General features: G+C 32.8%; 2 protein-coding genes across 3 annotated transcripts; both read left to right on the top strand.

Annotated features, from left to right (window-relative positions):
- The first annotated feature begins 7,106 nt into the window (after positions 1–7,106).
- Positions 7,107–19,887, top strand: LOC132170809 (probable disease resistance protein At4g27220). 2 transcript variants are annotated; one of them, XR_009438993.1, is made up of 6 exons: positions 7,107–7,325; positions 10,152–13,394; positions 15,953–16,495; positions 16,595–17,281; positions 18,462–18,982; positions 19,640–19,887. XR_009438993.1 is itself a non-coding variant. In XM_059581924.1 (5 exons), exons 2-5 carry the CDS (start codon positions 10,518–10,520, stop codon positions 18,849–18,851), a joined length of 4,497 nt encoding a protein of 1,498 aa, XP_059437907.1. In that variant the 5' UTR covers positions 7,107–7,325; positions 10,152–10,517; the 3' UTR covers positions 18,852–19,194. The 2 variants fall into 2 exon arrangements, 1 of the variants encoding a protein (XP_059437907.1); XM_059581924.1 differs by lacking the exon at positions 19,640–19,887 and having other exon boundaries at positions 18,462–19,194.
- Positions 19,888–21,457: 1,570 nt separating this feature from the next.
- Positions 21,458–26,152, top strand: LOC132172348 (uncharacterized). The gene is made up of 4 exons (XM_059583832.1): positions 21,458–21,646; positions 22,889–23,006; positions 23,117–23,348; positions 25,587–26,152. Exons 1-4 carry the CDS (start codon positions 21,495–21,497, stop codon positions 25,613–25,615), a joined length of 531 nt encoding a protein of 176 aa, XP_059439815.1. The 5' UTR covers positions 21,458–21,494; the 3' UTR covers positions 25,616–26,152.
- The last annotated feature ends 1,223 nt before the right edge of the window (positions 26,153–27,375 follow it).

Here is a 27,375-nt window from a genome sequence, read left to right as displayed (position 1 = left end):
CCCGGTCCCTGGCAGTCTGGCATGATGTGTGACATGTGTCGTCGGTAACAATTTTTTTTTTTTTTTTTTGATTCCACGTGTGTGGTCGTGTGGATGACTTTGACAAATAATTTAGCGTCAGAGTGTGGTACGTACAAATGTTTTTTATACTTGAATTAAGAAATTAAAAACTAAAAACTTAATTTTTTTTTTGTTGTTGTTTAAAAAGAGGTTTCAGGCTTCCAATAATCCTATTTTGAAATCAAAATCTAGAGGAATTTGAAGAACCGAAGCTGTAACAAGTGACCTATAAAATCTCGAAGGTTAATTTTGAGGAGCAAACCCAAAAGCCTAGCCATGTTTTCAGCCAAGACTGAGAGAGAGAATCTGAGAGGTTTATGATTGTCTGAGAGACAGCTGAGATACAAATATAAACGAAAAAAAAAAAAACCTTATATTTTCCAAAATTCAAACCATGCAAATCTATCTTAAAGTATTACGAACGATTTTTTTTCTCCCATTTCTCCCAACTCTCGTGAACTCTTTTTCTCTCACTCTCTCTCCCGTCTTATAACACAATCCATGGAGCTTTTGTTGGTGGCAACGATGATTCCGGCACTTGCGCATCATTGTTTCTTTTCTAATTTTTAGTTTTTTTTTTTTTTCTTAGGTATTTTTTGTTTTATTGACCAATTTTTAAGGGTACTTTGGTTTTTTAAAGACTTTGAATGAGATATTAATAAATTTTGATAGTTTAAGGTAGACATTGACATAATTAGTAGTTTGTGTGAGGCATTAACATAATTAATTGGTAATTTGAGTGAGACATTAACAACGGTTAACAGTTTTTCAATATTCTCTGCATCCTTTTATAATCGTACTTTAACACTAACAATTTAATGAAAGGGGCTTAATTAAGAAATAAATAGTACGGTTTAAATACCTTACAAAGGGAGATGCTCATGGAGGCTTAGATTTATGTGTGTTTTTGTTTGTTTTTTTAATAATTGATTAATGTGATATAAAATGTAGAGATAATATTTGAAAGGTTGATATGAAACGAGGAGTTTGACTCTTCTTTTCTAAGAAGAAATGAGAAATATTGAACATGAAATCTGCAAATAAGATTGGCAATGAATTATGTAACGGAGTCAATGGCCCACTTCGTTGTCTCGGCTGTGTTGGGTCATATCATCATCTCTTGTAGTAGTCTGTTTGTGGTTGTTCTTTTTCCTCCCTTTCAAAGTCTTCACGCTCTTAAAATTCACTATATATATATATATATATATATATATATATATATATATATATTAACTATCTAATTTTTTTTAAAGTATTTCTAGGAGCCTAACAATTTTAACTATTAACTTTTAGCACAATGAGGGCATTAGTTTTTGCTAACTATATAAACCACACTTTTATTCTATTTTTATTTCATTTTGTTGATATTGTCAATGAGTCATTAGATTTTCTTTTCTTTTTTATTAATGATTAATTGGCAGTATCACATCTGTAAAGTGAGATAAACTGTAGGTTTCTAGCGCTTCTCTAATTTAAATTTGGATAAATACTAAAAACTACACTATTATCTTACCATGCTAACTTGACAGTATTAATTCGCTTTTAGATCAACCCTTATTAAAATAGTGAGAATACACATTTTTAAGGGTGGATTGATACTACCAAGTCAACAGATGAGATAGTGGCGAAATAAAAATATGATTCCTGACAATACTTTTTGTTTTTGTTTTTTGAAAGGGTATCCCAGAATTTATTGATCAACACATCTCTTAACTAATACTACTCTAAATTCGAAACTCAATAGTATGTTTCACAATGTTTATTCTTTTTCTTTTAATACCGTTAAGCAAAATAACTCATAAAAGGTAAATAAAGGTAATTTGAGTAGACAAAGTTTTCTTTCAGACTATAACGTATGTTTTTAGAGCATGTCATTTCACATGTTAATAATCAATGCAAGAATTATATGCTTTGTAATTTTATAGAAAAAAAAAAAATGCATGTAAGAATTATATATGTTAACCATAAATTGAATTGAAAGAATTTTTTCGTATTTGAATTGAATTGAATTAGATTAAAACTAATAAATTTGTGATATCTTCTGTTATGGAAACAGAAATTTCGAGAACTTTGTAGATAACCCTTTTGCATGGTTATCCATAACATGAAATTTTTATTATCAATGATATGTATGAGTAAATGATTTCAAAAGAAAAAAAAGAAAAAAAAGAAAAACATTAAACCTTGAAATCGACCAAAGAAAAAAAGCAGCAATGGCGAACCACAATGAAGCCACCCACTTTTTTATTTTTTCTTTTCAAAATAGAAGCTAGATCCCTCTGCCTCCCATTTGGCTAAAGAGTGGTCGAGAGCCACATCTCTTCTAGCCTTCTGTTTTCTTATATATATATATATATATATATATATATGATAAGTATCATAATTTGATTATATTGACGTGATTTGACAGTTTTTGTTTAAAATTTATATTAAAATTAAGTGTAAGGACTTATTTTTTTTGTTTTTGTATACCATATGTAACTTATAAACTAATTAGTATAAATACATAAACTAATCGGTATAACTATATAAGTTGATTTTACATTTTTGTTTGTTTGTTAATATACTACTAATTCTATCTATTAACAATAAAAATTTGTTATAAGACTTATTTTTATTTATTTTTTTAAAAAAATAAAGATTAAGATGCATTTAAGCGTTGGACATAGGGAGGAGGGGGCGTCCATCCCTAGCATGATGTGTCCTTTCGGCCGAGGGGTCAGCGCCCTCGGCCCCCCAGACATGGGGCCATTGCTGGCAGTGAGGTCCAAAGACTGTAATTTTAAACTACATCGCTCAAATGGAGAAAAGTGGAAATTTCCATTGAGTTTGGTCGCTTTTCTATTTTTTTATTATTGTTTTTTTTGGCAAAAAAAAAAAAACAGAGGGAAAAGATGGTAGCCATTCTCGGCCAAAATGGCGGCTCTCTGGACCAACCCCATTTTTTTGGCCAAGTGGGGTGAAAGTCGGAGGCTACCGCAGTCGATTCTCAGGAAATGAACCACCCCTTGGCCCAAAAAAAAAAAAAAAAAGATCGTATCAGTGGCCTTAATTTCAGGTCGGGGTGGTTTCGGCCACCCCATACCTACCGCATAAAGTGGTCCCAACTACCCCAAAATTTCTTTAGTGTCTCGCCACTCCCCCCAAATATTGTTCCCTTCCTTTTATTAAGGGGTGGCTCTTACTCACTTCGCTTGCCTGGTCGAACCACTCCAGACAGCTGGTGGTTCCGTAGCTTTGAGCCAAAATGGGTGGCTCGACTAATCTATTTTGGTCAAGGGTATTCTGGTACACCCCATCGCTTCCTCCCTCTCCTTTTTTTTTTTTTTGGCTTTGAAAAAGAAAAAAAAATTATAAAAATAAAAAATAAAAAAAAAATTCACGTGGTGTCATACAGCACTGTAGCTGAAACAGTACCGTTCCAGCTACAGTGCTGAACCTCCCTTTGCCAAACGTAGCTTATGTGTCCATTAAAATTAAAGATTCAGGATGCATTTAAGCGTTGGACATAGGGAGGAGGGGGTGTCCGTCCCTACTCCCTAGCATGATGTGTCCTTTCAACTTTACCATGTGGTGGATTTTTGTAGAAAAAGAAAGGACGGGGAGGCCAGAGGCGATTGATTGATGAATGAAAAGAAAAGTCATAATTCACATTTGGCCTTTACTTGAGTCAATGACTACTATGGCCCACACCAAATAATGGGGCAAGCATCTTTATAGCATATGCTGGAATATTTGAATTTCAAATGTTTAATCACAAGGAAAGTTATAAGGAAAATTCCATTTTAATCCGTACAAAATTAATATGCTATTTTTTAGCTAATATCATCTAATTTTTATCTCTAGCAAATTAGGTTTAGAATAGGTAAAATACAATTTTTACTGTAGCATTATTCACGCAGCATATTAGAGAAATAAAATATTATGTCCCTTGTTGAAGAAAGAGCCATCGGATTGTGTACTATCTATATATTTAGAGGATTCACGTCCAGCAATTCAAAAAAATTTTAAATTTAATTCTATCATTCTACTTTAATTAATTTAGCTAGCTAATTTTCAAAATTATTAAACATTAAATTCTCTAAATATTTCTCTATTTTAATTATATATTTTATTTTGTTATGAAACCAACTTTTTGACTCTTTGAATTAAAAATCTATTTGAATTGAGAGGAAAGAAGAATAAGTATGAAAGATAAACTTTTACCTTTTGGGCTCTTTACATTTAGAAAATATTTATGATAAGAGTTATATTTAACAAAAGCTAAAAGAGCTTATTAAATTGTGCTCTTGTTCAAATTTTAGGAAAAAAAAAAAAAAAAACAAACAAACAAATATAGAGATTTCAATTTGAATGTTCTTACTCTTATCTTTACCCTTAAAACAATGGAAAATAATATTTTAAAAAATAGACAATTTATTAAAGTTTGTATTGAAAAGTTAGTAGGTAAAATGAAAAAAAAAAAAAAAAAAAAAAAAAAGTGTCAAAATCAGAAGTTATTTTTTAAACTAACTGGAATTGGGTCTAAACATTCTCATACTTTTGAGCACACTTTGTTAGTTCTGTCAATGAGAAAATTTTACTACCGAAAAACAAAGTCTTACTAGTAGAAGTTTGTGCTGAGTGATACTATGTTCTTTTCATCATTAGAAATGTTTACAAGACTCATTTAATTACTTATAAGATTGTTAAAATTGAAATTTTATATTAAGTACTGTTGAAAATTTGTCGTGAATGGTTATATAGCAAAAACATATGGTTTCAAAGTAACAAAATGTTGGTAGTATAATTTTTTTTTTCTAAGAGTTCATGCCAGATTTTTCTATTCATATCTTTATTCTTAGGTGCTTCAATATTCCTTTCACGTTTTTAGTTGATGAGAATGAAGTTCAATTACTGAAAGAAAGGTTTATCATATTACTCTTAATTTTTGAAAGAAAAAGTATTTTTTAATGGAGAAAAAGTGGTATTATTGTTGGGATATGATAGATTGTGATTAGTTGGGTTTTTGTGACTTTGTTCATTTTCTATTATTGATTAATATTTTACATTTTAATCATTTTTTTTTTCCTTTATAGAGTTTTAAATTATATATATGGGAACAAATATTTAACAGGTTCAATTTATAAGATTAAACTTTATGAATTTTTAAATTTATTTGATATAAGGGTTTATGGTGTGAAGTAAAGAAATATGGTTCTATATAAGAATATCCCAAATGGGATTTTTTTTGTAGTGTTTATTTTTGTGCTTAATGATTTTTTTGGTTGGTTTTGTATGGGTTTTTGACAAATTTTTTATTGAGTTTTGTTTGAAACAGAGGTTTATCAAAGAGATCAAGAGAGGGGTTTTTTTGACAAGTAATAGCGTTTGATTTATGTGGTTCTATTCTATATAAGAATATCCCAGTTGGGTTTAACCTAGGTAGTGTTTATTTATGTTCTTTATGGGTTTTTGACAATTGTTTTGTTGGATTTTGTTTGATGTTTTGTTATATTTGATTGTAGGAATTGTATTGTACTATTTGTTTAATTTCTGCCGTTATGAGCAAATTTTCTGTTTTTTTGGGAGAAAGGGTTTAGTTGCGAGTTTGATAGAATATTTTGGATATTTTTCTCTTAATCTTCTATTTAATCTTGAGTTTTTGGGTTTTGTTTCTTATTGAAGGTAAAAGTTTAATTGTTTTAAACTCATGTAAAGCTTATTAGTGATAATATGAAGTTAGATTTGACCTATTCAGTCATCCTTATCCTTTCATTTTGCATTATTGCACCTAGAAACTACTAGAGCCTCTACCTCTACTGTCTCATGTGGAAGCTTAATCTAAAATTTTATAATATTATAGAGTAATAAGTGCCTTGATTCACGCTGCAGCAGGTTCATGAATGTTTCCGGCCACTTTCTCCTTTTCTTTTCTTTTTAATTTTTTTTTCTCCTCTCTTTTCTTCCTCTATCGACAACTTCACCCACCCCCATCTCCTTCATTATTTTTTTCCTTATTCTTCTTTCTCCCACCTTCTCCGCCACTTCCTCTTTCTCTTTTCTTCTTTTCTCCTTCCCCCACCACCTACTTTGTTTTATATTATTTTATTTATTTTTGTGTCTCCCACTATCCACTCTATTTCTTTCTTTTGTTTTTTTTTCTTTTTCTCCGTTTCTTTTTCCCTCGACTTCCCCACTCACACATTCCTCCTTGGATTCGGATCCCCTCTTATTAGTAAAAAAATTAGAGATTTTCAAATTGTGTATCTTGACCATTTAATCTTATCTAACGACCTATAGAATGTTACATGTTTCACTAAATTTTAAATAATAAAATATTATTTAACTTTTTTTAAAAAAAAATTAAAATTAAATGACAAGGGTGGTCTTAGTTGGGTTTTTGTGACTTTGTTCATTTTTTATTATTGATTAATATTTTACAATAAAAACATATTATAAGGAAAACACTTTTTAAAAAAAATTAAGAAGCTTTAAGCAAAGATCATTGCGTGTTCTTATGTCAGCTGGAGCCATGTGGTGTTCGTTTGTTTGTGCCTGACCTGAATATTTCCTCGGGATTTGCTTTGATTCGTTGTCTTTGCTTTTTCCTTCATGCTAGAAATTAAGACTAGTTTATTCAAAAGTGTACAACTTGGAGGAAAATGTGTAAAATATGGTGAAAAAAAAGGCACAAGCAAAGTGATATATGAGTCTATGAGTCAGACCCACCACAATTTGCTGACTGTTTGTTTGTGGCAGGTCTGAATTACATCATTTTGTTTTTGGTGATTGTTTGTTTGTGCTTGGCCTTGTTTGTTAAATCTCATCCCATTCTTTCACAATTTACCATATTATTTATTTCATTTTTTTCAAAAAACACATTCTTACTTTTATATCAAATTATTCACTTTTTATATTACATTATTTACATTTTATTACTATTTAAATAAAAAAAATATTACAAAAAAGAATTTTTTTACTTTTTAATACCACTTTTTTCATTTTCTCATATTAATTATTATTATTATTTTTTAATCTTTTTTAAAGATGAATAGTGCCTTGGGGGTGGTGTTGTTTAACAAACACCACCCTTGATGCACTTTCTCTGCATTTTCTACCCACTTTTTCCTCTCTTTGAAAGTCTTCACGCTCTTAAGTCATTTTATCATCTTCAATTCATTACACAGTAAAGTTTGATTGCCAAACTCACTGATCTTGATTTTGATATTCAGTCCGGTGAGCATCTTTGAATTGCACTCTTCATTCGGAGCACTCAAACAGAGGTGCGTACTTCTATCGTCCATCTTTGATTTAAGTGTCCAAATTCTTTAATTCCATTGCGTTTCTTAGCTATGGTTGTTTTCTTTTCGGTTTTAAATCCATCACTAAAGCAAACGGAGAACGGGATCGAGGACGGAGAGGCCCTCCCTCTTTCCTCCTCTCTTTTTCTCTTCTACTTTTTAATCATCTCATTGTAGTTCTGATCAGTGCACGTACAATATATCTTTTAGTTAAATAATTATAGGAATATATGATTAGATCTGTTTGGATCTATTTTTCACTTTATTTTTAGTTTCCGTTTCTTATAATAAGAACTATTTTTGGCTGTTTGTTAGTGGCAGTCATCTCTTCCTTTTGTAATTTATTTTAATGTAATGGTTATATTACTCAATAAAAAAGGAAGAAAAAAGAAAAAGAAAAAAAGGAAACGTCAAAAAACCCCATAAATTTTCATGCGTTTTGAAATTACCTCTATAGTTTAAAAACTTACAATTTAGGATATTAAACTTTTAATTTTTTTGCAATGTCTTCCCTATGTTAGGATTTTCTATTAAATCTTGTCAAAATTTTCAAAATACTCATATTTGTTTTTTTTTTTTTTTTTAAAAAAAAAAATTGCAAAGATTTAGGCCTAGGTATTTTTGTAAATGTTGTTAAATTTCGACCAATGCTTGAATTTTTGCAAATTTTATTTTTATAATTGAAAGCTGGAGTATTTTGAGATTTTTTACATGATTTAACGGAAAATCCTAACAAATGGGCAATATTGCAAAAAATTCAAAGTTCGATACGGTAAATTAAGAGTTTTTGAACTTTAATTTAGGGGTGGTTTCAAAATGCGTGGAAGTTCATGGGCTTTTTGTGAAGCTTTTTCCTAAAAAAAAGGGAAACAATGAAATTTCACTTAACTCCCCAAAATTTCATCACTTTTGCAATTACTTCCCTAAAGTTCAAAAACTCTCAATTTAGTGTATAAAACTTCTATTTTTTAGCAATGTCACTACTCCATGCGAGATTTTTTCGTTACCAAAATACTATTTTTAAAAAAAAAATATATATATGAAAAAAAATTAAAAAGATTCAGGTGTTGGTCAGAATTTAACAGAATTTGCATAGATATCCATACCTAAATCTTTACAAGTTTTTATTTTATTTTTTATAATAAAAAACAGGGTTATTTTTTGGAAATTTTGACAGCATATTTAACGAAAAAATCTTAATAGATAAGTGACATTACAAAAAAATTAGAAGTTTGATACATTAAATTTATAGTTTTAAAACTTTGAGAGGTAATTATAAAATTAATAGAAATTCAAGAGATTTAGTGAGGTTAAAAAAAAATAATAATAATATGTGAGTGCTACACCCATTTAATAGACGAACCAAAAAAACAAAAAAACACGAACCAAAAAGTTTATTTATTTATTTATTTATTATAGTACAATATGCTTAACTTTACCTTTGGTGGGCTATAATGATATATAGTGATGGCATAAAACTAAAGTTCCCTTCTGTGATACTGGATGGGCTATGGTCCAGTGATCGCAAAAACTAAAGTTCCAATCGTAAAACAAATTTACTTGGATTTTTAATCGAAAAACTACACTTTTATTTTATAAACCACCACATGAGCATTGTGTAATTTTTGTACGATAAAAATTATGGTATACTATTTGTTCAAAATAATTTTTGCCATCAAGTTGTTTGATGGAGACAGTCAAATTCACATATGAATCCATGTCACAACCAATTGTAATTTCAAACGTTGTATAATTAATGATTCACTGCTTGTTATTATAAAATTATAATTTTATCTTAAAAAAAAAAAAAAAGTAAAATAAAAGTAAAATAAAATAATCTCCTGTCACAACCATTATTTATCAAGTAATGAGCGATTGACTGCCTCTCATAAGGAGTGACAATCTTTATGTGAAGAGAGGGCGCCACTCACAAGATGATAGAATCCGGTTCCACTCACCGTCCAACCTTCTTATTCTTTAGTTGTATTTGTTTTTATCATAATGACTTTCCTTTATTACTCAAGTTTGATCACCCCTCTAAATTAAGCATTTTTATGTATCGTTTGAAAGGGTATTTTTAAATCTACAATTTGAAATATAAAAACTCAAATGGGTCCTTGGTAGGGTACTTATTTTTATTTTATTTTTGTAACAAGTACGGTACTCATTTGGGCATAAAGGATATTTTAATTACTTTATAGTGTTATTATCAAATTTGTCAGTTTGGTAAAGGAGTTGTTAGATAAAAATAAACAGGTTACAAATATACCTCATGATATCTTGGCATCATAATGACCAAAAAAGGAGACAACAACCGGAAAAATTGCTGTGAATAAATTACTATTCAGAAATGTTTATATATATGAAAAATAAAATAAACGAGAAAATAAAAAACTCAAATATAACAAACTTTATATTTCTTTCCCTTAATTTCCCGCCTCTCCCATATTGAATAAAAAAAACAAAAAAAAAAAAACCTTTAAATGGCCGATATCACGAAAATTAACACACCAACTATTATGTATTAGAAAAAAAGCAACGCCTGCCACAAAAATAAAAGAACACCTGCACAGTCTTGTTTGAATTTGCCTTCACCATGATCATTAATGCAAGTTAGATTCCAAAGTAATAAGGTAGGTTGATCTAATTGTATGAGTTAATGAGGTGTGTTTTGAATAGAAAAATAAGACGTACAATGTCTTTCATTATATTTGAATTTTTAATATTTTCAATCTTACCACCTCCTGTTTTCTGATTAATTTACACACTTTGGATGGCTGATGATGAAGCAATTAATTAATTATGCAGGTCAAACTCAGGTTAATGAAACGCATGCAGGTTTGAAATCATAGCCCTACTAAGAGTTTCAGATTTGGTCTCAGAGGTACACAGGCCGCTCCTAGCTAGTTTCCACATTTTCCTTGCTTAATTTGGTTTCCAACTTTATTCTACTGATCACCTTTTGCTCCGGTCCATCAAAAAACCAGTTAAGGACACCTACTCCTTTTATTTCCTTGTTTCTCCCCATGATTTATTTTCATTGCAGTTTCTAGTTGTTTCTTGTCCCTACTGTTGCAAAAATCCAAAAAAAAAAAAAAAAACTGAAGAAAAGAAGAAAAAAAAAAAACAAAAAAAGTAAGGAGAAGGAAAAGGGATAAAAGATTGAAAGCAAGAATGGAGAGTATTTTAATGGAGTGTGCTACTAAATTCCTTGAGTGGACAGTTGCACCAGTCGGACAATGGTTATGTTACTCGTTTCACTACAAGAGCAACATTGGGAGTATGAAGAACCAGGAAAAGAAGTTGGGGCTTGCTAACAAAAGATTGCAAAATTCCGTTGAGGCTGCTAGATGTAACGGTCTACAAATTGAAGGTGATGTTAAAAAATGGTTGGAAGAGGCGGAGGATGTTAAAATAGAGAACTTGGTTAGAAACGTTCTTGAACGTGAAGAAGAAGAAGCAAAGATGAAGTGGTACAGTGGGGCATGTCTGATGAAGTTGAAGCGACGGCATCAGCTAAGCCGAAAAGCAAAGAAGATAGAGCAAGAAATTGGTAAACTACTCCAGACAAAGCCTAGTTCAGAGAGAGTTGGCTTCCGTCCTGCTCCACAAGGGATAGTGATTGTCGGATCTATGGATTACGTGGCCTCTAAATCAAGAGAGTCAACTGTGACGAGACTTATGGAGGCATTGGAAGATGATGAGATCCACTTGATCGGGGTGTGGGGGATGGCTGGTGTGGGAAAGTCTAGACTGGTGAGAGAAGTTGCCAACCAAGCAAAGGAAAAAAAGTTATTCGATGAGGTGGTTATTGCAAATGTGACTCAGAGCCCAGACTGTAGACGAATTCAAGGAGAAATCGCGGACACGCTACGTCTAAAGTTTGATGAGGAGACTGAACCCGGAAGAGCAAGTCGTTTGCTGGAGAGATTATCACAAGAAAGGAAGAAACCTGGTATCCCTGAGGAGAATGTTGATTTGGAGGCAATTCCTCTACAGGGGAGGTTAACAGGAAAAAAAGACGAGAAGATGATACTTGTTATCCTTGATGACATATGGGAGAAACTTGATTTGGAGGCGATAGGAATTCCTTCAAGGGGATGCAAAGTATTACTGATATCCAGAGATCGAAATGTATTAGTTTCTAAAATGGACACCCAAAAGGATATTCAACTTGGAGTTTTAGATGATGAAGATGCATGGAGTTTATTTGAGAAGATGGCGGGTGACTGTGTTAAAGACCCCAATTTGCAAAGCACAGCAACTGGGGTAGCTAAAGCATGTGCAGGTCTGCCTCTTGCACTTGTAACGGTGTCTAAGGCATTAAAAAATAAGGAGTTATTTGAATGGAAGGATGCACTGCAGCTTCTAAGAAGACCCGCTCCCAAACACCTTACAGAAATGCTGTCAACTATATATTCTTCCATAGAGCTTAGTTTTAAACATCTTAAAGAAAGTCATAAGGAGGCCCTTGACGTCTTTTTGCTTTGTTCTCAACTGGGGTACTACATTGGGAAGGACGACTTGTTGAAGTATTGTTATGGTTTGGGTTTATTTCATGGTATTAATACAATTGAAGAAGCAAAAAACAGACTATATAAAATACTTCGTATTCTGGAAGACTGTTGTCTATTGCAACCTTATAAATCTAGAAGTTTATGTATGCATGATGTTGTCCGTGATGCTACTAAATCAATAGCGGAACAGGATCATAATATGTTTGTGGTGAGAGCTGATGGTGGGCTAAAAGAATGGCTAGATGCGAATGCATTCAAAAGATGCGAGACAATCTATGCTCGTGGCGGAGATATCCATGAACTTCCTAACAAAATGGAATTGCCAGAATTAAGATTCTTTTGTTTATGGGGTGAAGATAGTCCTAAGCAAATCTCAGACAATTTCTTTGAAGGGGTGGGAAAGCTCAAAGTTTTAGATTTGACCCAAATGCACCTTTCATCACTTCCGTCATCACTTCTTCTCCTTGAAAATCTGCAAACGTTGTGCCTGGATCAATGTGTGTTGGGAGACATAGCTATAGTTGGAAAGCTCAAGAATTTAGTAGTTCTTAGCCTTCTTAAATCCAACATTTCACAATTGCCAGAAGAAATAGGGTTGTTGACTTGTTTGCGGTTATTGGATTTGACAGATTGTTTCAAACTTGAATTGATTCCACCTAATGTCCTATCAAGCTTGATCGCATTAGAAGTGTTGTATATGAGAAATAGTTTTGTTCAATGGGAGGCTGAAGGGCTCAACAATGCTAGCCTTGCTGAGCTAAAGCATTTGTCACATTTGATCACTTTAGAAATAAAAATTTCAAATGCCAGCAATTTGCCAAAAGATTTGTTATTTGAGAAGTTAGAGAGATACGTAATATCTATAGGAGATGAATGGGACTGGTCTGATGAGCGAGAAGAAGCCTCAAGAACATTAAAACTCAAGCTGAATACAAGCTTTCAATCACAGGTTGGGATTATAAAGATATTGAATAAAACAGAAAATCTTTATTTAGATGATTTAAAGGGTGTTAAGAGTGTTCTACATGAATTAGATTGGGAAGGCTTTCAACAACTGAAGCATCTCCATATCCAAAATAATCGTGAGATTAAGTATATTATGAACTTGGTGATGCCATTTGTTGTCTTTCCTGCCTTGGAGACTTTTCTTCTCAAAAATATGACGAGCTTGGAAGAAATAGGTCATGGCCAACTTCCCAACTTGACATCCTTTGGTAAGTTGAGAGTTGTAAAAGTGGAACACTGTGATAAATTAAAGTATTTCTTCTCGTTATCCATAGCCCGGGGCCTTTCTCAATTGGAAGAATTGGAGATAAGAGAATGCAGCATCATGGGTTCAATAGTCATGAAAGAAGAAGGCGAAATAGAAGATGAAGATACCGCATCCTTGTTCCCTCAACTACGCCTCTTGAGACTTAAGCATCTTCCAAAGCTCAAGAGCTTCTTAAGCATACAAAATTCACTCGTAACTGATGCTGGAGAAATTATCATGGAGGGCAAGCCTGATTTTCACATGCCAATTCTACATGAACAGGTATAATATGGTTTTCTTCTTTGATAAGGATCACCTTTTTCTTTCCTTAACTTGAAATCGATGGTGATGATGGTTTAATATGCATCTTCAATTAAGAAGGTTAGAGATGAGAGTTTATGACTATTTATATCATTAATGACAGTCATAGATTGGCAATAAAACAAATGCAACAGATGAAACATGAAGAGTACTCAAATGCATTTATATACATATATAACAGGGAGAATCCTTTATACAAGACCAATCAATTAAATATCTTATCATAGTTTGAGTTGTGCACAAAATAAACCCATGAAATATTGAAATACAAATTTCAAGTTAGACAAAACATAATATTGGATTCTAACCGGTTTGATTCGCTTCGGTAAAAAAATCTAATCAGTTTGGATGGTACTAATTATTGATTAAGAAGTTTAATCTCCATTATGACCTCTAGCTAGGGCTAAATGCTTTTCACATGATTGTCTGAATTTTATTAATTGAAAATTTGCAACACTATGTTAATTGGTTCTTAAGGCATGCTTTTCATTAAGCATGCATTGCTTAATATGTTTCACTTGGTCTTCTCCATTTCTTAATTGAGAGTTTGTAAGAATATATATATATATATATATATATATATATATATACCAATGTCGATGGGCCAATGGAGACATGTTTTTCTATTTCATCATTTAGGGTGCGTAGTGTCTAAAATGCCATACCTATACAAGCTATAGATTAAAATGCTCTTCTTCTTTTTTGTTGTTGCCCAAATTGCGGATTTAATTAATTCTTTATTTATTTTTTTTGGATAGGTGGACTAATTCTACTCTCTATCGTGAATTTAGTACCAATGAATAAAAGAATATAGATTGTTGAATTCCTCCCCACTCCCTACTAACCCATCATTCTATTAACAAAAATTCTAAGAAAATCACTTTTGGAAGGAAAAATATATAATTTTCTCTCCTCTCACATTTTTTTTTTAAAAAGAAAATTATTTTTCAAATTTTGATGTGTTGATGGAGATTGAGTGAAAATTTGTGATTTAATATGAACCATTGAACCAGTTACAAAAAGAAAACGAAAAAAAATATGAAATAAAATTATTTCGTTTGTACACTTTTACTGGAATTCATAAGAAATAAATTTTCAAGTTTTATGCTTCAAAGAAGAAAACCCAGCATTCCCTCAAATTTCCATTTTAAACAAAAGCGCACCAGATGGTCGCCAGTACTCGCATAAGTCAAACTGGAAAGCCTAATCCCAGTAGATAGTTGTTCCCAATAACATGGTTGTCAAAACTGTAGTTGTTGTGCCAATTAACTTCGCCCAGAATCCGAATCCTCTTCAGTCTATTTTGGACTTGAAAATATTTAGTTAATGACTAGGATCTCTCCAGTCCATTTCCTTAATTTTTTTAATATGGTTTTTTTTTTAAAAAAAAATTGTTTTTAAAAAATATATAATATTTTATTATTATTTTTATTTATTGACAGATGTCCTATTTATGGCCTCAAAATCTCTCTAGAAAGATCCTAGCCATTAACTGGATATTCTCCAGTCCAAAATGGACTGGAAATGATCCTCTTCCCTTTGGCCAACGGTAGCATCAAGAACTTTGTTCGCGGTGCTCAAAACATAGGCATTTAGGAAATGCACGATGGAGGCAGTATCTCTCTCTGTCTCTCTCTCTTTCACATTTCTGATTCCTTAGACTATTTATTTCATTTGGAAATGTCTTGCAATAGATCATGATTACAATTAAGCGCACTAGAGTTCTTCTGGTGTCCTCTTACGAAGAACAAAATAGTGATGAAGAAAAATAATTCGAACTAAAAATCCAATACACTCAAAGTCTCACACTTTTACCAAAAGAACTTTTTACTACAGATTTTGTTTTTCTTAAATCTATGAATATGAGCCCACACTTTCTTAAACCTTTGGTGGAGATTTGGTGAAAATTTGTGATTTAAAATGAACCAGTTCCAAAAGGAAAAGGAAAAATAGTAAGAAATAAAATTAGTTCGTTTTTGGATGACAGTACTACTTGCAATTACTTGAATATAGAAGAAATAGATTTCGAAAAAATTTTATGCTTCAAAAAAGAAAACCATATTCTAAGTGTTGGAGATCAGCCGGTTTAATGATTAATAAAATAATAATTCATAACAACCAAAATAGATGTTTGGAGTACATTGTTTCAATGATAACCATTTAATAGTGTATCAATTACTAAATTTCAACATCCATGGAAAACAACCAAAATTAATTTTAACTCTTAGTACTTATCCACGGAGGTGTGAGAGGCATGTGGCTCAAGTGAGGTTATAGCTGAAGAAACCTTAATTAGTCATGTCCTAATTTACCAAGCTAAATTTAAATGTTGCATTTTTAGGACTTTCAAGTTCATTAATTAGAGAAAAAAAAAATATATGATAAGACTTAATTTAGAATCATTACGACCCCTAACTCTTGCATGTTCAAATAAAATTTGGAATAATATTGACACCCTAACTAACTGTGCATCTTTTAGTTTGTTGAAAGATAAGGATTTAACCACTGTTGCACTGCAGGTTGTGTTCCCCAACTTGAAACGCTTGGAACTCTTCTCAATAGGCTTGGAAGACATTCAACACAACCAAAATCTAGCAACAAGGTCCTTTTGCAGAATAGAGAACATGCAATCAACGCCGAGGTTTCAAAATTTGCTAGACTTGGACGTGAAGGGCTCTAATAATATAAAATATCTACTGTCATTCTCTTCGGCCAGATTTATGGAGCAACTCAAACACCTTCGCATACGTAAATGTGAGGTTATGGAAGAGATACTTGTCACTGAAGATTTAAGAGTAGTAGGAGAAACAATACCTAAAGAATTCTTCCCTCGACTAGAAATCCTAAAGCTAAAAAAGCTTCCAATGCTAAAAAGATTCTGCGAAGGAAGTAATATCAAATTTCCATCTTTGAAGTGGCTAATCATAGACAATTGCCCTAAGTTAAAAACATTCATATCCAAACCTGTTAGTTTGGACATGATGACCAGCTGTCGAGAACCAAAGGAAATGAATGTAGCAGAGAGCCCTCATACCGCTATGCAACCTCTGTTCAATGAAGAGGTAAATATTTTTTTGCTTACTCCCCTTATTTTTATTCTAAACTCCCTAGTGAGTTATTACAGATAGATGTGTAATTAGCACATGGGATGAACCCTGCAGGTTTCCTTCCCTTGTTTGGAATGGTTGACAATCTTCCAAGTGGATGACTTGAAAATTATATGGGGGAACCAATTTGCTGTGGATTCCTTTTACAAGCTCCAGGATATAACAGTATATTCATGTGAAAATCTTCTTAACGTCTTTCGATCTGATATGCTGGAAAGATTCCAAAGTCTTGAGAAACTTCGTATACGTGATTGTCACTCATTGCAAGAAGTATTTGAAGTGCAAGGGATGAATGTTAAAGAAAGCCATGTTGTAACAAGAGAAGACTCCAAACCAATTTTCAGCTTTCAAAATCTACAAAGAGTATTTGTTGTTGAATGTAGCAGTTTGAAAAGTTTATTTCCAGCATCTATGGCCACATGTCTCGCGCAATTGGAGAAACTTGTGATAATTGATTGTATGGTACTGGAGGAAATTGTTGTAGGGGAAGAAACAAAGCAACCAATAGCTAGGTTCGTCTTCCCTAGAGTAACTGTCCTGCATCTTGTAGTTCTACCAAGACTCAAGTGGTTTTACCCAGGAGTACATACTTCAGAATGGCCAATGCTCAAAAATATGTTGGTGGCTTTTTGTCCAAAAGTAAAGATTTTTGCGTCTGAACTTTCAAGCTTTAAAGATATACTTGGGGAGAGCCAAGTTGAGATTCCCAGTAAACAGCCCCTTTTCTTGGTTGATGATGAGGTACGTAAGAGCCTTAACTAATATCATTAAATGTCCACACTTATAAATGGAACAAAGTACTTAATCATCTTTACCATATCTAGACTTTTACATATTGTTTATAAATTTTCTATTTGCTCTAAGAGGAATGGCTGATTGGAGGAGAAAGGTCATGTATTCCATTCTCTGTTGTCTGATTTTGATGCTAGTTCATGCCTGAGCAAAGGCCTTCATTTTCGAAATTGTATTGAAATAACAGTTCCATACAGATTTAAGTAATAATTTTCTTTTAGTCTTTTTTCTTCATTTTGAATATCAAGTAAAATTTTTTTTTTACATGTATGCATAAGTGGGAAAAATGGGAGAGGAGAATTCAAACTAGTGATTTTCGCTTCATGAGGCGTGGTCCCAGTCGATTGAGTTACCCATTAGAAACTTGTCAACTGATTTTCTGAAATACTAATTTATGATTAATTTAGAAGCCATATCGCATCCTTAAAACACAAATTAACGAGTAAAATACTATAATGTGACATTAATTAGAAAAGCTTTACTTTTTTTGTGTGGCTAGAACCTTAGAAAAGCTCTTACGCGTGTGCTACATTATTACCCATATTGAAGTATTTTCCTTGGTTCATGATCACGCAATATCTATATGGTTCTTTCATATATTTTTTTATTTACTATTATATGTTTTAATCATATACATTGGGGGTGGTTCAATTCGGCACACCGTTTTTTAGGTTGAAGAGATGAGAGCTTTAACTACTTTTTAAAGATGTCCAGCATTATGCAGGTAAAAGTGATATTGCGTCTACACTGAGTGAACCTAATTTTCTTTATGATACTAATTATAACGGGACCTTGTAGACGAAAAAGGAGACAAAATGTAAAAAAAAAACAGGGGTATTATGAAAATTTTGACATCATCTGTTAAGATTTTACTGCAAATCTTAACAAATGGATGAAATTGAAAAAAATTGAAAGAGTAATACACTAAATTAACACTTTCAAAATTTAAGGATATGATTACAAATTTTCTGTTAATTTTTTGTACCTTCTACTTGTTCCCTTGACAACCTGCGATTGTGCTTGTTAAGATTATAAACTTACAAATCTTTGTCATATTTACTTGGTATCTTATCTTCAATATGATGGTTGGATATATCATTAACAAATACAGCTGGATGAATTTCTGTAGGTTCCATTCCCTAGTTTGGAAAAATTGAGAATCTTCTGCATGGCTGACTTGAAGATTATATGGCATAACCAATTCACTGCAAATTCCTTTTGCAAACGTGAGATTATAAAAGATGAGTTTTGTGAAAATCTTATTGTTCATCAAGAAACATGTGGTGTTACAGCCACTCAATTAAAAGAATTGCATCTTCTTCATCTGCCAAAACTGAAGCATATATGGAATAAAGACCCCCAAGAAATTTCCAGCTTTCAAAATCCACATGAAGTACATGCTATAGGAGGTGAGAACATGACTTTTGACTTTGAACATGATGTGGTCAAGGAAATTGGTTTGACGTACCAAAACTCGGGTGTTTCCCCTGAAGAGCGCATAATTGAGATCGACAGTTGATGAAAGAATTTGACCTGAATTAATGTTATCAAGTTGAGATATTTGCTTCGAAATTTTTGAGCTTTCAAGAAATAGTTGAACAGAGCCACCTTTAGACCTCCATTTAACACCTTCTATTCTTGGTTGAAGAGGTAAGAGGCTAATCAACTACTCTTTAGAATTATACAGGACAGTAAACCTATGCGCTATATATACTACAGTGCGTACTTTAGTTTTTCCTTGAGTGTTTGGAAACATTAGATCACAAGCCGTACAAATTAATCCACAAGGACTGCTTAGTGATTGTAGTTTTGGAAATTTCTTTTCTTACGAACTGCTCTTACACCACCTAATTGTATTTCATTCACAACGCTTGTTGTCACATTATTTTGTGTAGACTCTTTGTATTGTTAGAAAGTACACAAATTATAGTATTCTTTGATCTCTACTTTCTTTTTGTTTTCCATCTAGCTAGGTATATTCCTGTAACAAGTTGGGACCATAATCCTACCATTAACTCCAGGGAATTCACATATGTATTTCATTATGTAGCCCCCACAAGAAATTCTAGGAATTAAGCTGAATAAAACACTAGATGACACTTATCATAGTGGAAACATGTTAGGACTCTGAATTTTGCCATTTTTAGCAAAAAATATAGTCCCCTAAACACAGCTAATAATTTTTTTATTCTAAATGGGAAGGTACAAGTAAATAAGACGAAGAAAGCTAGAATTACACTTTGTTTTCTATGATTCAACCGTTCAAATGATTAATGTTTTTATCTTCAATATGGTGTTTTCTGTCAGGCAAAAGTTCATAATTCTGAAGACGACGAAGATCATTCTTAATATGCAGTACCTGGAATGTTACTTTTTTTTGTTTAATTAGTTTGTGGGACTAAGGATTTTGTTTTTTTTTTCTTTGAAGTCGGTCAAAGGGAGATCAGACCGGGCTAATCTATGGTTACTTGTTTTGATATTGCTTCTTTATTTTCTTGTTTTGTGATGTATTTAAAAAAAAAAAAATTAAAAAAAAAAAAAAAAAAAAAAAGAGTACAATATTATGTATTTGCATCATACATTCCTTCCTGAAGTGTTAACTGCTACACGAATTTCTGCATACATTCAAATTTCAATTGGTTTATCATAAGTACTTTTGTAGTTTTGGAGTGTGTAATAATTTGTGATGAAATTTTCCAGTAGCTTAGTCTCTTCAATATCTCTATGGTTGACTTTTTTTTTTTTTTACATGTCCACACATGAGGGAGATGAGGGATTCGAACTAGAGACCTCCGCTTCATGAGACGTGGTCTCTAGCTGACTGAATTACCTCTTGGGGACATCTCTGTAGTTGACTTACACACATATTGTGACCCATGTACGTACATTAAACAAATAATTATTTTTTTAACTAAACTAGCAACTACTTTGATGGTAAAGTTTGACATGTTAAAAATGTTCTAAAACTTCATTGTTTAAAAATGCTCTTAAAATCCAATGTTTATAAATGCCCTAAAAAAATTAAAAATACAAATAAAAAATATTCTTTTATATATATACCCGGTTACCCGGTTATAACTGGGTGCCAAAAACCAAAACCAGAACTAGATACCCGGTTATTAGTTTTTTCCAACCGGTTTCAAAACCGGTTTCCCGGTTACCAGTTGGTACCCAATTTTTTATTTTTTATTTTTCAAATAAACTCCACAATAGCTTTCATTATACTTTCATTATACCATTTAAATATTCTTTAAATTAAATGTTAGAGAAATGAAAGAAAATAGCCATTTAAATATATTTTTTTCAAATAAATGTTAGAGAAAAGAGAACGGAGAGGAAAAATATTTTTATATTAAAATAATGTTAAGAGAAGCATGGTATCCCTTTTGGTTCTCTTGATTTTCCTTAGTTTAGGGAACACTAGGAGAGTCGGTTGGAGATGATTTTTTAGGAGTTTTTCTTACATTTAGATAAAAGAATGATATTTAGAAAGGATGCTGCTAATACTCTTAAGACATGGAACCCTATAAGAATAATGAGTAATTTAGCTTTAATTACGAGACACCTAATTGCTAAGGTGTTGTATTCAGTTGATAGCTAAAAACAAAGGCGCAAAAAAATAAATAAATAAAATAAAATCTAACCAATGAGAAATATTACAAATCTAACCAACGAGATTTTTTGAACTTAATGAAGGTGAATGTAAAAACGATAAAAGTTCGAGAGGTTAAAAACTTATTTGAGATTGTGTTCAAAATTCAAACTTTAAAGCAAATAAAAAAAATTAAAAAAAGTTTTTTTCAAAAGTACGTTTTTGACTTCTTCGTTTTTATAGAGAAAAAAAAATCAAATAAATACTTTTTGAGTTATTTTTAAAAAATAGACTAATTTTTTAAACTCCTTAATGCAATTTCAAATAGTCTCTAATTTTTCAAATAATCCCTAATTTTTTAAACTCCTTGATGCTGATATTTTAACATTGCTAATTTACTCTTAAAATAAGTTTTGTTAAAAAAATAAATCAATAATAATTTAGCAATGCCACATTAATATAATGGGACGGTGACGTGGGCCTATACTATTGGGCTTGAGTGACCAAAACCATTTCATATACTTAGAAAGTAAAATCGAAGAGCAAATTGACACAGAGAGATAGAGAGAGATGGGGAGGGAGGTCTCGGAGAGCTGCGTGGACAGCCTACTGACAGAAATGGTGTCCTCCTACTGCGATCGGTTCTACGCCAACAAGCCAGAGCTCGCCGCCCGTCGGATCGAGGCGATCGGCTTCCAGGTCGGCCACCAGCTATCCGAACGGTACACCTCCACCACACCTTATCCCAGCCTATGAAGTACAATTTTTCTCTAATTTCTTGATTTAGGGCTATATAGAAATTTGAATTCTGGGCTTTAGATCTGAACGAGTTCATGTGAATTGTGTGGTTTGTGAGAAATGTAGACAGAAATAAGAAATTGGTTCTTCTTTGTTATCAAATTGTTAATTTACTGTTTGGTTGCTGAGAAAGTGCAGGAAAGGTCAAGGATAAATGAATTTGAATCTTGTAATCATTTTGTTGTTTGAGACCTGAGAAAGTTAATCCTTTCTCTACTTGGTCTAAGAAGAGGAAAGAGTTAGATTTTGATTGTATTACCTCTTTACTCAGTTTCCGCGCAAGAATTAGAATTTATGAATTTGGCATGCGTGACTTAAAGAAGTAAAAGAGAAAAAATCTAATGGAAAAATGCTTGTGTGAATTCATCCAAAAAAAATAAAAAAATGCTTGTATGTGGTATGGATTTGCGAAATGGAATATATGTTGATATCATGCTACTCTAAATTCAATCGATTAAGAATTACTTCTATACTTTTCTTTTTCTTTATATTTTTTGGTTGATAAGTTGCACACACAAAGTGAGTCTTGAACCCATGACTTCACTCAATCATCCCATTTTATACGGAGGAACTAGCATTTGAACTAGAGATCATTGACTAATTCTTTTCTGAGCATTAGTACCGGAAACATTATATAAATTCTTATTGAAAGCAAAGCCAAAGTGATCTAGTTCTGTGTTTTGCTAAAAGTACTTTACATGCATTGCATACAGACTGATTTAATAAGGTCAATGTTAAAGGTAAAGCGTGGGTAGTATCTGCGCAACCTTTCACTTACTAATTCCAGGATCTACTCAAACTCGTAACAACAACATGGTCTATGAATTTATATAAATGTGATCTTGATTATGACATCATTTAGTTGCTCTTGCTCAACACTGTTCTTACACTGTTATCGTGTATTTCTAGCTCTTTATTTTGCTGGGCAAACATTGAATGTAACACCACAATAGGTGTGCCACAGAAGAAAAATGTTGAAGCATGAAAAGCTTGTAATACTTATTATAGTTCTCATAATTTTGTTATCTCAAAATTCTATACACTTGACCCCTTCCCCCTCCCCTTGGGTCCATTTTACTCATATTAAAAAATAAAATAATAATAATAATTCTATACATTTGGGTTTGAGTGCTGCCTATAAGAATGAAGCTCTGCTTCTGTTTTAGGTATACAATGGAGCGGCCTCGGTTCAGTGATCATTTAGAGGCAATCAAGTTTATCTGCAAGGACTTCTGGTCCGAGCTTTTCAAGAAGCAAATAGACAACTTGAAGACCAATCATAGAGTTAGTTCAAGTATCTAACTCTTTACTTATCAAAAAAATTTATCTAAAGTGAATATAGATTATACGTTTTTGTGTGAATTTGAGAAAAATGGCTCTTATTTGTCTTGTAGGGCACCTTTGTATTGCAAGATAATCGGTTTCGTTGGCTTGCACGCATGTCAGTTGATCCATCATCTGAGGGTGGAGATTTATCTCAAGATAATTCTGCAGGCGCACCTGAAAACAAGGCAGCACAAGCTACAAGCATGCATCTCTATTTCCCATGTGGAATTATAAGGGGGGCTCTTTCAAATCTTGGCATTCCTTGCGCAGTTTCTGCGGATATATCTAATCTTCCTGCATGTGAGTAACTGGTTCTTGAGCTCATCAGATTGTGATTACGTTTTTGCGCAGCAATGTATTACCTTTATAAGCACTCCATGATATGCTTTCTTTTGGTCAATTGAGGGTTTGTTGGATGATAATTATTATTTGTCATCTAAGCATGAAGTGAAACGTGCTTCATGACCCGCTTGTTTGCAATTGAAATTTTGTTGATTCACTCTTTGTTCACGTAAAGTTGGTAATTGACTACTGGACCTACCATAATTTTTTCTATTCATGGTTTCACTTTTCACTTGTGTATCTTTTGCCTTATGTGTTCGTCATATTAGGCTTTGTTTGTTGATTACCTATTGGAGCGAGTCATTCCTGGTTTAAACATCTAGTCTCTTCATGTCTCAAAATAAGCATATTCAGTATTTTATTTTATTTTAAAAAAAAAAAGCTGAGACAGAGTGGCTGTACAACAGCCCTTAGCTGAGGAGAACGGTGCCATGCGGCCACTCTTATCCATCTGAGGTGGCCGCATGGCTGTCCCTTCTTGTTTGGGATGGTTTTGTGGCCACCTCTCTATTATTATTATTATTATTTTGTTAATCTTTTTAAATAATAAGTCAACCCCTACTCCTGAAAAATTAAGCCCTTGTTTTCTCAAAATATTCCTATAAAGATGTAAAAAGTTTTCTAAGCCCAAGGGATTGGCTCAAGTGGTAAAGGCCTTAGTCTTTGTGGCATTTCCATCAGGTCTAAGGTTCAAATCCCCTTGGGTGCAAACAATTCCTTGGGGCTAGCCAAGCCAGATCATTACCTTATCTGTGTGAAGGGGAAGCTTTACATGGGTCCGAAGTTTACCCAACAGGGAGTGGGCACGAAGTGTCCCTGCCTTGGAGGGTTACTCGTCATAGTGTAAAAAGTTTTCTAAAAATGGGTGGTCGTGAGACCACCCCTCTCCTCAATTGGTGGTGATTATACGGTCACCTCTATTTATTATTTTTAGTCTTTTTTATAAATAATAATTCAGTCCCTACAATTAAGTACTCGTTTTCTCAAAATATTCCTATAAGAAAGTGTGGAAACTTTTCTAAAAAGTGTGTCGTGTTCTGTTTTTTGAGAAGTTTTTATGTTTTGGTTTTTGAAATTATGTTTTGAAAAGTCAGTTGTTTGTTAAATGCTGTAATGTAAACGATCTCATCTTCTTGACTATGGCATTTAATATTAGCTTTTCTCATTATATCTTAATGCTAACCCTTCACTAACCCAAAAAGAAAATTCCAAGTCCTCTACACTTATCTACCCCCAACCACCACCCGTCCTTGGCGTTATCATACAAAATTTTTTACTTGTGAATCTCCTTGTCCCTTGCCCCCTTCCTTTTTGTGTAATATCTTTTAGATTCTTTGATAATATCTTATCCAAAATCCATTAATTTAAAAATTGACTCACTAAATTTTTAAAGTTCTTGTTTAACAATCTTGATCTATTACACATGTATATTGGTGGATGCACTTCCTGTGTATCTCCTCCTTTGTTTAAGGCCTTTGCACACATTTCGTTTCATGAAAAATCCTATATAGCTCTAGTAAACAACTCTTGTTTGTTGCACCTGTTGTCAACTTGCTGCATCTCTTATGAGGGCATGAGGAGATGGTGTCCATCAATATTGTATGTGATGATGCTTGAAATTATCATTAGATTTCACTCAACATGGTAAGATTGAGGGAACTAAATTGAATGATTTCTCATCCTTACCTAAAGTCTCCTATTATGCCTGCTTTTGAATAATTACTTCAAGATGTACATACAATAAAACCAAAAAAAAAAGGACCATCTTAGAAAGTGATCTAGGGTGAAATGAAAATGAACTTTACATCAATACATTTCCAAAACTTCCTGTTTTTAATTGTTGCATTAAGAATTTGTTATGGCTTCTTACCTTTCGGCATTGTTTCAACCAATGATTGTGGCCTTTGTTTTGACAACTGAATGTGGTACAAATCAATTTTTTCGATATGCCACTTGAGGTGACAGATATCTCTAACATCATTGATAAATCAACTTTAAGATATTTTAACCGTCTGGCACTACTACAGTCATTTTGTCATAGTTTTCTGATTAATTTTATTGCTCTACTCTAAAAAATGCATCTAGAGCTGTTTTTAACCTGTGATTTGTATGCTTATTTACATTTATGAAATCCGTTATTATGCAATGTCTTTGACATGCGTCAAGTAATCATGCTTGTTGGAAATTATTGAACAGGTTCATTTGTAGTTCGCATAAAGGCCTGATGAGCCCTTAGAAGCTCCGGCTTAAGACTGCAGTTTGAAGTATCAGCTTACTGTTTAAATTAGGGCACGTGCATCTTCCCGTTTTCCTTTTGCACATTAGTTGCTTGATATGAGAGTGTCTGTCGCATTCAAACTCAGGAATATTTCGGGAGACCCCTCTGTTGCCTGTTATGGTTTTGAGTTTCAGATGAAGATATTATAGAGGCTAGGATGATTCCAAGATTGTTTTCTAAGTGATTAGAAGTTCACTCGACAAGAAGGTGATTGTCATGCTTTAGAATGAAAGGTAGCCTTGAACAAGGTCTCTCAAACTGTAATATGGATCTGATCTAATAAATCACCTGGGTCTGGTGTGTTATGAAATGATCCAATCATGATCCATATGCATATTATGATATTTGAACATATAAAAGGAGCATGCTTAATCCAGCCGTTTACCATGTACTTATGACGATTGACATGTACTGTATGAATTATTTCGCATTGATTTGAAGTTTTTATGGATTGGATCAGCCTCCGTAGTGTGATGTTCTTCTATCCAGGAATTTCCTTAATTATGCTATTGCTTCTTTTTTGTTTTGATTTTTCTTATATATAGACGAGAATAGAAAGAAGCAAACAGTTACGAGGGAGGATTATTCCCACTGCTTTTAGAGGGATCAAAAAAACTAGTTAGAAGCCTATTTTGTTAAATTGTGAAAGCAAAAGTTAGCACTACTGGAAACCTTGGAGGCTGACCAGCTTTGAAAGGAGGTAAGCAAACCAAGGATGTTTGACACAAAGAGTTGCCTTCTAAGATGTTGTCAATCTTGAGATCAAAGGCTGTGTAACTGCAAGCATGGCTGCCGTACTTGTTTGTATCAAAGGGGGTTGATCTTAGTAATTGCTATGTTTAGTTGCAGATGCTATGTTTGTTGAATTACAAACTTTTTCTTCTTTCTCCAATGAAAAACGCAGTTTGCCTTATGGATCTTGAAACCTTCAGATCTTCTCACCAATAACTAATAGAATTAAGAGTTTTGGGCTCTTATCTTACTCTCACAAAACTTTTTTTTTATTTTTTACATGTCTGCACAAGAAGGGAGAGAGAGAATTAAGAGTTTTGGGCTTTCATCTTACTCTCACAAAACTTTTTTTTTATTTTTTACATGTCCGCACAAGAAGGAAGGAAGATACGAACTAGTGACCTCCGCTTTATTAGATGTGGTTCTAGTCAATTGAACTACCTTTTGAGAATTATTCACAAAACTTTTACTTATTCTTGAGAATACTTAAGAATAGAAAATTCTTATGAAATACTGAAGAACTAAAGTGTATTTTGAGAGTTACAGAGCTCTCTATTTATAAGCTTAGCATACTGAGAAAAGAAGTAGGTACAATCCATCAGAGACGAGTAGAATCATAATCCCAGTAGGACAAGTGGGGGCGTGTGGCTGGGGTAAACTGATACCCAAGCCGCACCCCTTGCACAGAAATGTTTTTATGCATTCTAAGACCATCTCTTCACCATCTCTCTTCTTAATGATTATTATTATTATTATTATTATTATTTTTGAAAAAAGTGAAATACACGTAGAAAAGATGAAATGATGGTCTTGAGAATGCATGGAAGCATCTCTCCCCCTTTCATACGCTGCCTGGTTAAGATTTTACTCCCAGCCCATGCACCTACTTCTGTGTCCTAAGCTTGGGTTTTATCCTCAAGCCCAGACTCTTCCCTATGCATTAATTATCTTTTGCCGAATAAATAAAAGCCTCAA

This window comes from Corylus avellana, chromosome ca2 (genome assembly GCF_901000735.1).
Source record: "Corylus avellana chromosome ca2, CavTom2PMs-1.0".
Classification (NCBI taxonomy): domain Eukaryota; kingdom Viridiplantae; phylum Streptophyta; class Magnoliopsida; order Fagales; family Betulaceae; genus Corylus; species Corylus avellana.
This window is presented reverse-complemented; position numbering and strand designations above follow the sequence as displayed.

What these genes read in the sequence shown, in the direction of transcription:
- LOC132172348 (XM_059583832.1), top strand. Translation starts at nt 21,495, where the DNA reads ATGGGGAGGGAGGTCTCGGAGAGCTGCGTGGACAGCCTACTGACAGAA. An exon ending in GGCCACCAGCTATCCGAACG is followed by an intron (nt 21,647 to 22,888) that starts GTACACCTCCAC and finishes CTTCTGTTTTAG; the next exon opens with GTATACAATGGAGCGGCCTC. An exon ending in TATATCTAATCTTCCTGCAT is followed by an intron (nt 23,349 to 25,586) that starts GTGAGTAACTGG and finishes ATTATTGAACAG; the next exon opens with GTTCATTTGTAGTTCGCATA.
- LOC132170809 (XM_059581924.1), top strand. Translation starts at nt 10,518, where the DNA reads ATGGAGAGTATTTTAATGGAGTGTGCTACTAAATTCCTTGAGTGGACA. An exon ending in AACCTCTGTTCAATGAAGAG is followed by an intron (nt 16,496 to 16,594) that starts GTAAATATTTTT and finishes TGAACCCTGCAG; the next exon opens with GTTTCCTTCCCTTGTTTGGA. An exon ending in TTTTCTTGGTTGATGATGAG is followed by an intron (nt 17,282 to 18,461) that starts GTACGTAAGAGC and finishes GAATTTCTGTAG; the next exon opens with GTTCCATTCCCTAGTTTGGA.